Here is a 15,555-nt window from a genome sequence, read left to right as displayed (position 1 = left end):
ACTGGTTGCATGGGCTCTGTTGTCAGTTCAGTTTGACACAGTAAGAATTACATAATATTCCTTTGGCAACTACTATACAGAATCAGTAATTAAGATAGCAGTAGCGAATATAGCATGCAGCAAATGCATGCAAGCTGCCATGCAGCAGCAGCAATTACAGCAGAAAGCAGCAGCTTGTAGCAAATATATAGCAGTGTATATGAAGCACGCATGCAGTAATCATGCATGCATGTCAATTCAGTGTGCAAGAAATTTAAACTGTTATTCTTGAGAAGATACCTCGATCAATGCATACTAAGCCAAAGGCTGAAGCCTATATCGCAGATATTATTAAGAGTTCATAATAATATATGAACTCTTGTGAATCTTAGTTATCTTGTTGTTGCCTGAGCCCCTCACCCATGTATTGCTAATAAGTTGGAAGCTGTTCAGAAACTTGCTGCAAGATTTGTGACTGCACTTTTGCTCCACTATAGTATAGTGGAGCTGAAATGGTACAGTTTAAGGAATATGTTGTAATATTTAATTCAAATGATTTACAAATTTATCAAAATGCATAAAATAAAGGCCATTCATGATACAGCAGGGACGATGAGTACAAACTTACCATTGCATACACCCATGAGAGTTTACTCATATAGGTTCAGTTATTTTCCTTTTACTTAATTTGCATGGAACAACCTACAATTGGTGTTTGTAAGTGTCGGTACTTTTATCACAGTGTTCGGTAACTTACTTATAATGATATCTAGTATTTGTCATTTATGTTTATGTATTATGATTTATAAATGCATTCTTTCTGTGAAAGGATTGTCAATAATAATAATAATAACAAGTGTAGCAGCAAATATCCACTGCAGCAGCAGCGGCAGTCATCAACAAGAATCATCACGAATAGATACAGGGACAGCTAAAGGTTTTCAAGTTGTCAATATTAGATCTCAGATAAAGATGAGGAGGCAGGGCGGATCAATGCATGCAAGGGTGTGCACATGCAGGAAGTGAGTGCACTGCCTCTTTCTTAACTTAACCTTATAATACACATTATAGAGCCATTATATACTAATTGTTTACTGTTGTTCAACCAAAGCAATCCAGTGGCAAAGGGAGCTGGAAGGGGCCAGGACATCTTCCCCCTTTCTAATACCAAAGTAAAGACTGGGGCACTGTAATAGAACAATCAAATACTATAATAGAACACATGCAATACAGATGAACCTCTAAGTGTATATACGTGACTCAGTCTGGGAAAACCGGGCTTATCGCCTATTTAAAAGTATTGAGAAACGCTGGTTTTAAGTATTTAGTGTGTTGTAGCTCGCCAATGGTTGAAGCTATGTGTACCAAATTTTCACACGTTTTTACACCAATTCCTTACCTTCCACAGCATCCACTGTGCAAGTAGCCAACAACTAAGTTTCCCGCCATTTTAGATAGTTTTTAAACCGAGGTTGACTGTATCAGACAAGCTGCAAAATGGGTGGGAGGCGGGAGGGCCTGGAAGGCAGGCAAGATGGTGTTCAAAAATTGAAAAGGAAGGCATAGGGATGAACTAGGCCAAGTTTTGGGCCATTGAGGTCTTAAAATAGGCTAAAATGAAAGGAACTTCACAGCAGAGGTACTTATTCAATACCACAGAGCTGTACAGCCGCATACAGTCATCCCCAGGCTGACCAGAGCTCCATTAAGACTCCACACCGCACATACGGATTGCCACTGGGCTTAGGAAAAGCAGCCAGCAAAACCAGACCACTCAAGTCTAGCTGATTTTGATTGTGGAATTAGATAGTTTATTCGTGTAGCTTTGTGTCCTGGGTGAAAAATTGAATCTGGTGACATGGGCGATAAGACCGGTTTTCTCAGACTGCGTCACATATAGGAGTCTTAAGTGTATTATGGCATGGCATTAGGCAAGGAATCAGGGGCAGATCCACAGTTTGGCAAAAGGGGGGAGGGGGTACACCAGAGTAGTAGGTATATGGAGCTGGGGGGCTGTAAAGGTATTTTATATATGAATTTTTGAATTAAATAACTAAATCATAATTGCTTGCTATTAAGTGGTCTGCACTGACCAATAGTTGTACAGTAGTTCAACAAGAATGGCATACAAAGGATCACGTAGTTTTTTTGAAGGGGGGAAGGGCACAAGTTTGTTTTTATTTTGAAGGGGGAAGGAGCACGTCCCTCCTTGGACCCACCACTGGGCATAGTGCTAATTTTTACATGTATACTGGTTGTAAAATACTTTTAGAAACCCCAGTGCAACTGATCTGCCTACAATTAATCCACTCAGAAACATATATTTTAATATTTGCAAATTTTTCAGTATTAAATCTAACCCCATACACTCATGTCAAATCTGCACAGTGCACCCTTTCTTTTTAAAGCCTGGATCCACCCCTACTGAGCTGGATTGTATATATGGGCTGCATCCCTCAGACAATAAGAACATTACTAAGACATGCCACTTGAGTTTTCAAACTGAGGTGAAATGCAATGCAATTATGGTGAAGCGCATTCAGTGCATGGTCACTCTGTTTAGTGGTATATAAGCACAGCCATCAGTTGGGATATCAAGCATTCCAGTGGGCTATCAGGCTATCAAGTTGGGCTATCAGGCTATCACGGCCATCAGTTGAGCCCACAAGTGCCACAAGGATGCCAAGCACATCACACTACTGGACAATAATCCATGCTATTACCATGAAATTCCCATGACCCTATGAAATACCCATGAAAGTTGCAGTTGTATGGTTTTTTTTCATGGGTAATGAAAATATACCCCTGAAATGCTGGAGTAAAATAATGTACTGTACCCATGAACGAGTGGGTTTTCATGGGTTTGTATACCATGAAAATCTGTGAAATCACAGCCATGAAAAACCTGTTGAAAACCTATATGAATAGTATTCATTGGCTTTCCTCAGGTTTTTCATAGGTTTGATTTCACAGGCTTTTCGTGGGTTGTGCATACATACAAACCCATGAAAACTCACTCATTCATGGGTTGTTCATGGGTACATTAATTTGCTCCGTGCATTTCATGGATATTTCATTAACCATGAAAAATACCAAGTGCAACTTCATGGGTATTTCATGAGGATCATGGGAATTCCATGGTAACAGCATGGATTTATTGTCCAGTAGTGTCATTGCACGCTCTTTGTGGCACTTGTATACATATACAATACATGCATGCTTGTATTTCTGTTCATAATCACAAGATGAAGTTGAGCTCACTATTATGTTAAATAGTACACATGGCAATACATATAAAAGTTGTGATAGTACCTGTATGCATTAATCCGTACAGTATCTGTATTTGTATTAATATGATGCAGTGCTCATATTTATGTCAATGGTTTCCACTGTGATAGTAGTAACTGGAATAGCACATGAAGATGTCAATATTAATTTTATAAAGTTGACTCACTTTTGACTGATCTTGAGTATCACTAGCTACAGTCCCCTTTCCATTTGCATGAATGTGCAATTCTAGAAACAACTTTTCAAGTGGGTTAGCTTGAATTCCTAATGAGCAAATAGGCATGTAGTAATATTTGAGCCCCATTGTGATTTGATCCATTGTAATGCTAGCTTCTTGACCACTTTGTTGATTTATTACTGATAGTACAGAAGTTGTCGCTGCAATGAAGAGATTTCTTTCAGCTGAATGTGAACGATCATAAGCAAGTTGAAGGCAAGAAACTGAATAAAGTAATGCACAATAGATACCATTATTTAAAGATTCAGGTATGGGTGTTATTGAAAATAGCACTTTTAGTGATTTTGTGACTGCTGTAGACTTGAGCCAACGAACAGCTGCTTGATGCAAAGATGGCTTAGGTGATTTCTGGTCATACAAACTAAGTAATATATTTAGGTTGTGGTTATCATTATTACAGTAATCAATGTCATCCATGCTGCTGGAATGTACCTCTGGCTGTATTAATGCTGGCTTAAGGACTCCATCTTGTGTGTAGTGCATCAAAAGTGAAGAGAATGACTGGCATAATGTTTTAATCTCTTCCATCATGGTTTCCAATGCAAATTGACCCTTTGGCTGATATTTCATGACGTGCAACAAAAAATAGCTAAAAATTGAGCTACCCAAGGCAGTCATTGGTAGCGATGCTTCAAATGCAGCACAAGCACATAATACGTGCACTGTTGGCTTCAGGTGCTCACTAGATGCTATTTTCTCCCCAATTCCTCCAGCATAGCAGCAGTCTAGGATGATCAACACATTACGAGCTTTACACTTTGCTGCGCTTAGCCATTGTATGAAATTTTGTGCTGTAATACTTGTTTTGATGTCTCCCTGGAAGTCTGCTGGAGCTAGAACCCATGGCCACTCATCTCTACCATCTGGACCCTGTATAATAACTGCGTGTCCAGAAAAGTGAAAAATGAAGATACCACTTTCTTCCACTTCACTGGCATAGTTAATAAACAGGGTACCAAGTGCATCTTTTGTACACAAGTGCGGCTTGTTAGTTGTGTAAACGCGCACTCGATCTTTTTGCAATCCAGCATCGACTGTGAGTGACTCAGCAATAGTAGCAGCGTCCCTAGCGGCAATTTCACCCAAGCTGTGGCTAGAAAAGTCTTTAGTCAACTGTTTATCTATACCCACACACATCGCATAACTCTTCGAGGGATCGAAGTCAAGAATAGTCTTTTTGCTCACATCAGTAGTGGCAATATCGATCACACACCATTCATCGTATGCAGTGCTTGTTGCGCGGTTAGGCCTACTTAAGACTTTCCCCATTAAATCAGTAGGCTATTTAGCTCATAGTACCAACGAACCACCCACTAAAAAAATAACTGAGTGTCTGACAAAAGGTTGGTTTGCGAGGTAACTACTTCCGGCCTCCCCTAATCGGCGAAGTACCGGTTTTGTTGCAACTCTCTGTTGTTGTTTTTTCGCGTGCTCAAACCACTTTTTCCCTTATTTGGTGAAAACCGAGACTGCGTGTAGCTTCATGCTCTGTCTTGCCCAAAGGGTGGGTTTCCTTCTCTGAGACATAATGAAGTGCGTGATCTAACTGCCAATTTACTTTCCGAGGTCTGTAACAATGTTGTCACTGAACCCCACCTTCAGCCTCTTTCTGCTGAGACCCTTCAATACAAAACAGCTAATCGTGATGATAACGCAAGGCTTGACATTGCAGCTAATGGTTTTTGGGGAGGACGATTTGAGAGGTCATACTTTGATGTCAGAATTTTTAACCCTAGTGCACCCTCAAATCAACCCCTACACTCTGCATACCGACGTCATGACAAGGAAAAGAGACGTGGATACCAACAACAGGTTCATGAAGTAGAGAATGCCTCATTTACTCCCTTAATTTTTACTACTACTGGTGGAATGGGTGATGCTGCTACTCAGTTTTATAAGAGATTGGCCAACCTTTTGAGTGCAAAGCACAGTCTTTCCTATGGAATAGTGATGGGATGGCTGAGATGTAAATTGAGCTTCTCTTTGTTGAGGTCTGCAATTATGTGCATTCGCGGTGCCAGGTCCAGTTTGCGCTGTCCCATTGCTGAGGCACCGATTGCTGTGCAGGTCGCTGAGGCCCATATGTAAGATAATTTGTTTTTGTTTATTATGTACTGTTTTATCTTATGTCATTAATTTGTAAAAAAAAAAAAAAGCTTTAGCCTGGCCAACTCTTAAAATTAGAAGATCGGTAAACTTATTAAGAATCTGATTTGTATACCCCCGAACACGCAGTGGGTTACTGTGGGTAGCTACCACCTGCAACACTTACGTACTATACAGTGATTCATATATGCATACGGACATTCATTTGTGAAACTAGTCTCGCGGCGCCCGACCCTAAAAAGAGGGTCTGGTGAAACTCTGTACAAAAAGTTTGAGCTCTGGAATGTTTATTGGATGACGTTTTACGTGCTACGAAAGTGCACTGTTTACGTCACAACATCCATCATCACCAAACTGTAATAGCGCTACTTTAAGCGGCAGAGTCACCGGATGTAATTAACAGTAAGCCGCGAATCTTTTGAAATGTACGCATTACATAATCAATTTGAAATGGAGCGATCTGATTGGAGCTTCCAACATTCCGGCAGCGCCAAACTTTTTGTAGTTTCACCAGACCCTCTTTTTAGGATCGGGCGCCGCGAGACTATAGAGAGTTTGCAAGGGGTGTGTCGACCTTACGCAATTATCACGTGAATATTGACGAAGCCATGTTTGAGTGGATAAGTGGTCTAGAATCCAGACCACTCAGGCTTTTTGTGTCTTGCTTTTCGTGTCCCGTTTATTGTGTACAGTGATGGTGAAGAACTGTTGTGTAGTTGGCTGCCACAACGTATTCATAAAGGGGAAAATTTCATTCTATCGATTTCCTTCAGCCATCAATATAAAGTATCCTGTAAAGCGAAGTAAATGGATAGCGGCTGTAAAACGTGAAAACTGGGTTCCCGATCGTAATACTTGGATCTGCAGTGAGCACTTTGTGACAGGCCAGAAAAGCAATGATGCTTTGGCACCCAACTATATCCCTACAATATTTCCACAGGTTAAATCACCTGCAAAGCGAAAACTGGAGAATAGTGCTGCTGTATTTGAACGAAGACAGGCGACCAAACGCAAACGGCTCTATGTTGTGCAGCAACAAGCGTTGTCCAGTAGGGAAGAGAATGAAGGAGAAGCTGAAGATGGTAATGATGATGATGATGAAAGTAACACTGACCCTGATAATGCCTCAGACATTGCTGATGACCAAGTAGTTGCTGATGAAATAGTAGATGACACTTCTGATGACCTTGAGGAGGAGGAAGATGACGAAGCAATCATGATGCCTTTTTCTGAAGATGCTACAGATCATGAACCAGTTTTCAGATGTGATTTTTGTAAAGACCTGGAAGATGAGCTTTCATCAGCCAAGAAACATTGTAAACATCTTGAATTGGTCAATGCCGGGAAAAGCTAACAGCAAAGGTGGTCAGCAGAGAAAGCTTGCGTAATGATGATATAAAAGTTCAATATTATACAGGTTTGCCATCATACGAGATACTGGAAATTGTATTTGAGTTTGTAACTGTTGGATTGCCTGATTCTTTTGCAACAAGCTCTTGTAGTGTTTTTGACCAATTTCTTATGGTTCTAATGCGTCTTCGACTAAATGCAGGAATACAAGACTTGGGATATCGATTTGATGCTCACCCCTCAACAATGTGCCGATACTAGCAAGTGGCTTGATGTGCTGTACACAAAGTTGCATGTTTTTATAAATTGGCCAGACAGAGACAACTTGCTGAAAACTATGCCCATGGTGTTACGAAAAGCTTTTCGAAGTTGTGCTGTCATCATAGATTGTTTTGAGGTTTTCATTGAAAGGCCAACCTCACTAAAGGCACGAGCCCAGACATGGTCAAACTACAAAAAACACAACACCGCTAAGTTCTTGATTGGCATCACTCCACAAGGTTCTGTTTCCTTTATTTCGAAGGGTTGGGGTGGGAGAGTGTCTGATGTACATCTGACAGAAAATAGTGGCCTTCTACGCCACCTTTTGCCAGGTAATATTGTACTTGCAGACAGAGGGTTTACCATTGAGGAAAGTGTAGGTTTGCTGTGTGCAGAAGTTAAGCATCCTCCTTTCACACGAGGAAAGCCTCAGCTTAGTAAATTGGAAGTTGATACCTCAAGACAGCTCTCCCAAGTAAGAATACATGTGGAGAGAGTTATCGGTGCTGTTAGGCAGAAGTACATGATTTTACAGTCGACACTTCCCATTAGTATGATTACATGTACTGGAGATGACAATTTGTCACCAATTGATAAAGCAGTTACAATATGTTGCGCTTTATATAACCACTGTAGTTCTGTAGTACCATTTAATTGAAATTAATTGTCAAAATTATTGCTGTAAATAGTGACAACAATTCATAGTAACACTGTAAATGACACTAGTAATTACCAAAGCCTATTATACAATTTACTGTAATGTATGTAAATTATGTAATTAATTAACAAAATGACACTTAACTCATTGATTAGCACAGTCAGGACAATACCATTCACCAGTGGGAACAGTTTCTTCTGTTAAGTGCACACAGCCCCAATGAAACCATTCAATGGCACAGTCCTTACCATCACATGCTATCATTTGATCATAATCCTCATTTTGTCGGCAATAGCACCACAGTCTGTCATCTTCGTCCTCTTCAACATCAGCAGTACTATTACTTGTACTACTGGTAGATTGATTTGCAGTATCATCATCCAGTGGTGGTAACTGGTCATCTTCACTCTCTTCATCTTGTTCTTCATTGGATTCAACTACAGGAGGATCAGGTGTTATCATTCCACTGGTGAAACAGCGACTTAGTAGTTCTGGCAGTAGACACATTTTCACAAAGTTTTTCACTTGTTTCAATGCATCATTGATGCATTCTGCATTATAATCAACTCGCTGCTTCAAAGCACCATCTTTTCCCCACACCACAAAGTCACAAAACTTTGCCTGACACAGCTTCATTTGTAGCGGCACTTGAAAATAGTATGGATGATCTTGTTTAAGCAAGAAAGTATCTTCTTCCAAACAAAACTCCCTGTGTTTGACAGCTTCATCAAAAGACTTATCCCTGCATGAGAATGGGCACTTCACCTCTACAACCCCTTTGCCACAGCATGAACAGGAAATAATCCCATCTGGTGAAGCTCCAATAAAAGGATTCTCACTGTCAACAACTAGCCCACACTTTTTAAGCTCAAAAAACGCATGTGTAGCTTGCATGCTATCTTTGTATATACGCAATGCATCAGCTTCATGGGTAAGTCCATAGTCACAAGCCTTGCTATAAAACTTTGTAGACTCGGGATAGCAAATGGTCTTTACCAATGACACTGAAGGTTTTGAAAAATCTGTATGAAGGACTCTACATAAATTTGATGCAGTAACACGGCCAGCTCGTTGTTCATACATACCACAGCTTACATTTGGATTGCTCCCTGGTTTTCAGTTCTACCATGTGGGCCTGCTCTGGAGTTATAGATACCATGTCATAAAAAGCATCACATGCCTTTACCAAATCTTGAAATGGTACTTCTTGATTATCTTTATGAAATAATGATGTCAGTGGTTCAGGAAGCAATCCCCTCACATACAATGGCACAAAATCATCATTAAAACCACTCACCAAGGATAACAAAAGTGGCTTGTGCTTAGCTTTAGAAAGCTTTGAATAGTGTTCTTCCAACATTGCCTGTGTAGGCTTTTGAATTGTCATACTTTTCTTTGGATCAGGTGCAGCAGGCTCTAGAAAGCTTTTTCTCTTTTGTCTTGGTGTTCTGAAGTCAATTTCTGCTAATGGCAAGAATGGCGCAGTTCTAAATGCTGGTGGAAGCCATGTACAAGGCAGGGATGTGCAAGAGAACTGTTGCTTTACTAGGGTATTGGCTTCAGCAGCAAACAGGATGGCAGCAATGTGCGAGCAAGCTTCTCCACACCCTGCCATGCAGGTACAGTGTGCTGCCATCACTTTTCCGTCTGATTTACAACACATCCATACCTTTAAAGGTGGAGCTGACAGCGTCTGTGAATGTTTCACTGTAGCAGTGTAGATGTATCTGTTGCTACCATCTATCGCAGTTACAAGAATGTTGTTGATCCAACCATTCATGAAGAAATTATAGCCATCCATGCTCTTGTAAGCCTTTAGCATTTCATGGGTATATTCGCTAGGCGTACTGATCAAATAATTGTAAACGTCGCCATAACAAACACTCGGCCAATCTACCCACTCTACGCTTCGAGTGCAGCCGCCTTTTCGTTCCATTCGACAGTAAGGATCTTCCTGACAACCCAGTAGCGATACTTTTTCTTGGTATCGTCTTTTATCATCGTCATTCTTTAGATCGGCGAAGTACTTCGAAAACGTCAGACCACTCATTTCACTACAATCCACTCAAAAATGGCTTCACTGTATTCACGTGATATTTGCGTAAGGCTGAGAGACGGTCCGATTGGTCAGGCCTGAGTCGGACCAATAATCTGGAGTTGAACCAACTAGCTGACCAGTTCGAACTGAATTACTCGCATGCAATCTTTGGACGATCACATCTACATGTAGCTACGTACATTTTACAGATGTTATTGAAAATGCATGGCACTAGTTACCTAGTTTCTCAGCCTAACTAAAGCACAGAATTACACGTATAATACCTCCAATTACCTTACAGTACCAGGGGCGGATCCAGGAGCTGGCTAGGGGAGGGGCACAAACAGGGTAAGTTGTAGGTGGTTGCATGCATGGGGAGAACCATATTCTCTAGTTCAGTGCTGCTTTTTTAAAGCAGCAAATAATCACCTCTTAGTGGTGTCTCACTGTTGATATTTGCCATTTTGGCCTTTTCAGATGGTTGTGAAGTCTTAAAACTGTTTAAAAGGCTCTGAATGTCTTAAATAACAGCAACACGATAATTATTTTTAGAGGCGCTTAGTACGCACGAAGGTGCTGAGTGACTATTTTACAGTTAGTTTGACTTCGGTTTGCTTTGGTCTCAGGTAAATTTGTAATAAATGCTAGTAAAATGTGCATATTTTCATAAGTTTTAAACTGATCTCGGTTGGCCTGACATAAAATTTACTAGCTGTTTTAATCAGAAGCATGGCTGGCTCCTCCACAAGGTGGAGAGGGGGGGGGGGGGGCATTTGCCCCAAATGCCCCATCCTGGATCCGCCATTGAGTACTAGTCTCGCGAGGCCAGACCCTTATCATAGATTATATATACTACGTAGTATATATAATCTCTGATATAATCTATGCCCTTATCGATTGGAAATTATAAGCGCCGCGCTACAAGGGTCTGGAATAGTTCATGAATGTGAAATTTTTCGACACGTTATTGGTGACAATTGATTGATTGGGTAACACCTAAGATACAAAATGCAACGTGTGTTCCCTTGAATCTTTAGTCTGTTTTGATCAACAAATCCGCTTAAAACCTTCCGACTACTTTCCTTGTAACTCGAGATGAACTGAGCTTGTTTGTCTTTATTCAGCCGTACTTGTTGAAGATTCAGTAGTAGGTAGAAGGAAAAACCTACACGGGTCGATACTCGTTATCCCCAGAGGTCTTCTTCAGCAATCAGAACACTTTGGCGAGTAAGGGATCGCGTGAGCCAATCTACACTCCCCAACCACTGGGGGATTGTAGATTTTTTTAAGTCCGTGAACTATTCCAGACCCTTGTAGCGCGGCGCTTATAATTTCCAATCGATAAGCGGCTGCGCGGAAAGGGTCTGGCCACGCGAGACTATTACAGTACAGCATGGCATTCTTATCGTTTTGTACAGAAATGATTGTGGGTTCTACGTACAGTATCACGTGTGCTGACGGTTGGCATTTATCACGTGTAAGGCAGGTGCCATCTTTGATTCTAAACCAGCATACTTATATCACAATTCAATCTTCATAAAATAATCATTAGCATTCCTTGGCTTGTCTCTCTTGGCTTCTTTTACTGGGCGAAGGGCTGGCAGTGACAAACCAGATGACTCATTCCGCGGCAAGAAGCTGTACACCCATACATTACATGGTGGCCGTCTGGATGAGATGTTGAGTAGAAATCACTCCTCTTCAACTACCCACTCGTCCTGTCGAGATACTGAACAAACTCTCAGTCTCACCCACATCGCGCCATTTTCGAATACTGATTGGTCTCGTGACGGTCCACCAGTATATTTACGTGATGATCCGTTCACTTCATACAAACCAGTATAGTAGTATACTGTATTTTTGTAGCTGTGTAGCTTTTTATCGTAGCTGTGTGAATTCACTGTATAGTAATTATATCCTAGCTAAAGGGGGCCATGCTGCTGTGAAATTTGGGGGGACAGTTGCAAGTTGCTAGCTAGTTTTACTTTAAAATTTAGCATCAATTTTAAGACATTTTCAAGCCTTTAAATTGCAAAAATTCTGCAGCTCCTGGGGGTTGCACCCCCAGACCCCCCTTGAACTTCTAATTGCTAGCTATAACTAAATGAACCATACAGCAAGTTTCATGCTGTTTCCCCTGTATGTCAGGTCTACAATTATACATAGTATAGAAAGTCTGAAGAACAACAGATAGGCTTGAGCATATTTATATAGCTAGCTAGCAGTGAAATATCACTAAAATTGCATATATCTGAGTGTCTGATTTTCAAAAATTTCCTGTGGAGGCATGCCCCCAGACCCCCTTAGGATGCTCGTGCTTCGCACTTCGCACACTGCGTAACAGCTCCTCTCTCATTGGCATGTATATAGTAGCAATTTCAACATTGTAGTCAATTGCCTGACCAACTCAATTTTCCCTCCTCCGGCCCTGACTTACCTTCAGATAGCTATCTGCAGAATTGTAATTGAATTCTTATAATCTGTGCATTATACACAGATTTGCATATAATGATACATATACTAGTAAAAACACAAAAACATTTTGAAGAATTTGAATCCTGGGGTCGCCTTACTTTTGCCCATTTTTGTTTCACATGTTAAGGTAATATCAAAGTTGTCAAGTCCTGTTTAGGTTAGATTAGGTAACTCAGAGGCTGCAGCACAACTGGCAAGTTGCTGCCAGAACCTTCAGTACTGGTTACTGTAAAGCAGTAATAATAATATTGCTGGAGCAGATCCTTCCTGAACAAACTAGGTACGAGATTACTTGAAGCATGCATGCATCGCATAGCTAATTATGGCAGCCACTCAAACTCCGGTATACTTTACTAAGTAACAGCCGTTACAGCTATAACATTGAGAAATCAGCACCTGAGTGCATGGACATGGCAAGGGAGTGTTGCTGAGTAACCACAAAAATATATTTATTTATTTATTGTCAAGCTGCAAATACTACACAAAGGGAGGAGGAGAATCAATACAATTATGCCATTTCTATACAATTACAATTCATTGATTGTAGATGAATTGGTTCTTAAATTGGTTGTTGGAAGTTGATCAATCATGTTGGATATGCTGCTGGTACATATGTGACTGGATTTGACAAAACCAGGCTTCCACACACATCCAATTCTTCGACTTTAATTGCTAGTAACTTGACAACGCAGTAAGCTATTGCCCTACAATTTTCACACAATGCTTTCATTGCTTTATGTAATAACAAGTCCAAATTTGAAACTGATAGCTCACTTTCATACTGACGTATGGTCCTTGAAAGTCGTAAATTTGGATGTGTGTGGAAGCCTGGTTTTGTCAAATCCGGTCACATATGATATTGGTGACAAACCTTGCAGCTCTGTGATTGATCTCTTCTTTGCCATATGGTGACCAAATTACACATGCGTACTCTAGTTGTGGTTGCACAGTGTACCAGTGAAAAACAAGTTGAGGTACTGGTTTGAGATTTCTTTGAAGAAAGGACAGTGTGCAGCTAGTTTTAACTGTGATGCTGTGGATGTGTTTAGACAAGATTGTATGGGTTACATTACAGTTCTCAACTATTTCGAATGGGGTGTTGTGCAGATAATAGCTAGTCAAATGTGATCTTATGTTTGGTGGCTTTTTAAAACTGCAAGACATGACATTTAGGTATACTGAATTTAAGTAGCCATGTACTTTCGCATAGTTGTAGTGATAATTTATCATGTAATGTCTTCTTGGAGTTGTTAAGCATCACTCACTGTTTTGTACAATACAGGGGACATATTTAAGGGGGTTCCTAGGGTTTCGGAAATCCTCTCTGAAATTTTAACTAGTATATAGGATTACAGCAGGAACTGAGACACCAGACTATCTTAGATTAACGGTACAACTGAATTATACGCAATCAATGAGAACAGCACAATGCTACAGTGTAATAGGAACCTTATACACCAATTCCTTACAGAGAGAACAATTGTATGTATTGAAAATTGAGATACTCTAACAGAGCAGCTATAATACAGCAGTCAAACTACTCTAATAGAACATTCATAACTAAATACAATTTTTGAATGTAAGACCAACCTGAAGTTTAAAGAAATTGATGATTTATAGCTATGTAAAAGAGTTTTAATTGGAGATATAAATATGTAGCCATTTGTATTATTATTACATTACTTGACCAGTACATATAGTTGGTTAACATTTAGGACTTAAAATAGAACCAAACATTATATTGAAAACAGTTTATCACCCATGAAACCATGAATCTAATAAAGTTTGAAGCATTCCATGTAATGTACATAATCTTTCAGCAATGGAGACCCCCAACTTTATAATTCAATACTAATTAATCTGGAAAAATCCTGAATACACCCCTGCAATACAATGTCATCTGCAAGAGGCAGATTTTACTGTGCTTTATGTCATCAGCTACATACATCATTCATATATATTAATAGTACTAAATAGTTCCTGAGCAGGGGCGGGTCCAGGTGCCAGCAAGGGGAGGGGCACAAACAGGCTAAGTTGTAGGTGGTTGGGGAGATCCAGATTCTCTTGCTAGTTGTTGCATTTTTGAAGCAGCAAATAATCACCTCTTAGTAGTGTCTCACTGATGATTGTTGCCATTTTGGCCCTTGAAGATGGTTGTGAAGTCTTAAAAGCTGTTAAAATGCTCCAAACATCTTAAACAGCAGCAACACGATCAGTAATTAATTTTAGAGGAGCTTAGTACGCACGAAGGTGCTGGGCAGAGTGCTAGGTAGCAATTTAACAGCTAGTTTGACATTGGTTTGCTTCAGTTTCAGGTGAAATTGTAGTAAAATGTACATATTTTCACGAGTTGTATAGCTAAATTGATCTTGGCCTGACATAAAGTTTAGTATTTTAATCACAAGTATGGCTGGCTCTTCCGAGAGGGGTAGGGGGGGGCATTTGCCCCAAATGCCCCATTCTGGATCCGCCATTGCTGAGGGATTACTGAACAGTTCCCAAGGGAAGCCAGATGCTACTGCTAGATAAAACACTTACTCTTTGGTGATGATCACTTAAAAAGGATGAGATCCATTGGTAGGTATTAGACAATACCATATCATTGACTTATGTCTTAGCTTGTTGTGTGGCATGGTGTCAAAAGCTTTAGCAATATCCATAAATATAACTCATTCTGTTTTCCATTGTCATAACTTTTTTATGCATACACATGACCATGCATGCATAGTTTGCATACATGCTGATTTTATGTTTCAGATCCCCCGCCCGCATTGCTCTGTCTCATCACCTAAATTTGTGACATAATTCAAGTTATCACCATTATTTTATTATAATAAATTAACTTGCTTACATTGCTAGGCACAGGCTAGATGGGCTGAAGACACACTTCAATGTCAGGAGAGGGGGCTTTAGTCCTTTCACTTCTTCAGAAAGTGGGATAGTGATTAATAAAACATGCAGGGAAATTTTTCATTTAAAGTCAATATAAGTATTGATTCAAATACCGATAATTGAGTTTTGCTCAGCAATACCAATATTTACATCAGGAATTTAAATTCAATAATGGCCAGTATTGGTACAAGGTGTATTGTTTGAATCCCTGATATAAACATTGGTATTGCTGAACAAAACCCATTATCGGTATTTTAAAATTTCCCTGTG

General features: G+C 40.1%; 3 protein-coding genes across 3 annotated transcripts; 2 read left to right on the top strand and 1 right to left on the bottom strand.

Annotated features, from left to right (window-relative positions):
* Positions 1–3,225: 3,225 nt before the first annotated feature.
* Positions 3,226–4,981, bottom strand: LOC136238239 (uncharacterized). The gene is made up of 2 exons (XM_066028598.1): positions 3,434–4,981; positions 3,226–3,383 (listed from the first exon to the last, which is right to left on the bottom strand). The coding sequence occupies exons 1-2, from the start codon at positions 4,772–4,774 to the stop codon at positions 3,351–3,353; spliced, it is 1,374 nt and encodes a 457-aa protein (XP_065884670.1). The 5' UTR covers positions 4,775–4,981; the 3' UTR covers positions 3,226–3,350.
* Positions 4,982–6,305: 1,324 nt separating this feature from the next.
* Positions 6,306–6,965, top strand: LOC136237655 (uncharacterized). Its single transcript, XM_066027872.1, has one exon. The coding sequence runs from the start codon at positions 6,306–6,308 to the stop codon at positions 6,963–6,965; it is 660 nt and encodes a 219-aa protein (XP_065883944.1).
* Positions 6,966–7,157: 192 nt separating this feature from the next.
* On the top strand, positions 7,158–7,880 carry LOC136237654 (uncharacterized). The gene has a single exon (XM_066027871.1). The coding sequence runs from the start codon at positions 7,158–7,160 to the stop codon at positions 7,878–7,880; it is 723 nt and encodes a 240-aa protein (XP_065883943.1).
* Positions 7,881–15,555: the final 7,675 nt, after the last annotated feature.

Source organism: Dysidea avara, chromosome 11, assembly GCF_963678975.1.
Source record: "Dysidea avara chromosome 11, odDysAvar1.4, whole genome shotgun sequence".
Taxonomy (NCBI): Eukaryota; Metazoa; Porifera; class Demospongiae; order Dictyoceratida; family Dysideidae; genus Dysidea; species Dysidea avara.
Note: the sequence above shows the minus strand (reverse complement) of the source record. Positions and strands in the feature narration are given on the sequence as shown.

What these genes read in the sequence shown, in the direction of transcription:
- LOC136238239 (XM_066028598.1), bottom strand. Translation starts at nt 4,774, where the DNA reads ATGGGGAAAGTCTTAAGTAGGCCTAACCGCGCAACAAGCACTGCATAC. An exon ending in ATACTCAAGATCAGTCAAAA is followed by an intron (nt 3,384 to 3,433) that starts GTGAGTCAACTT and finishes GTGCTATTCCAG; the next exon opens with TTACTACTATCACAGTGGAA.
- LOC136237654 (XM_066027871.1), top strand. Translation starts at nt 7,158, where the DNA reads ATGCAGGAATACAAGACTTGGGATATCGATTTGATGCTCACCCCTCAA.
- LOC136237655 (XM_066027872.1), top strand. Translation starts at nt 6,306, where the DNA reads ATGGTGAAGAACTGTTGTGTAGTTGGCTGCCACAACGTATTCATAAAG.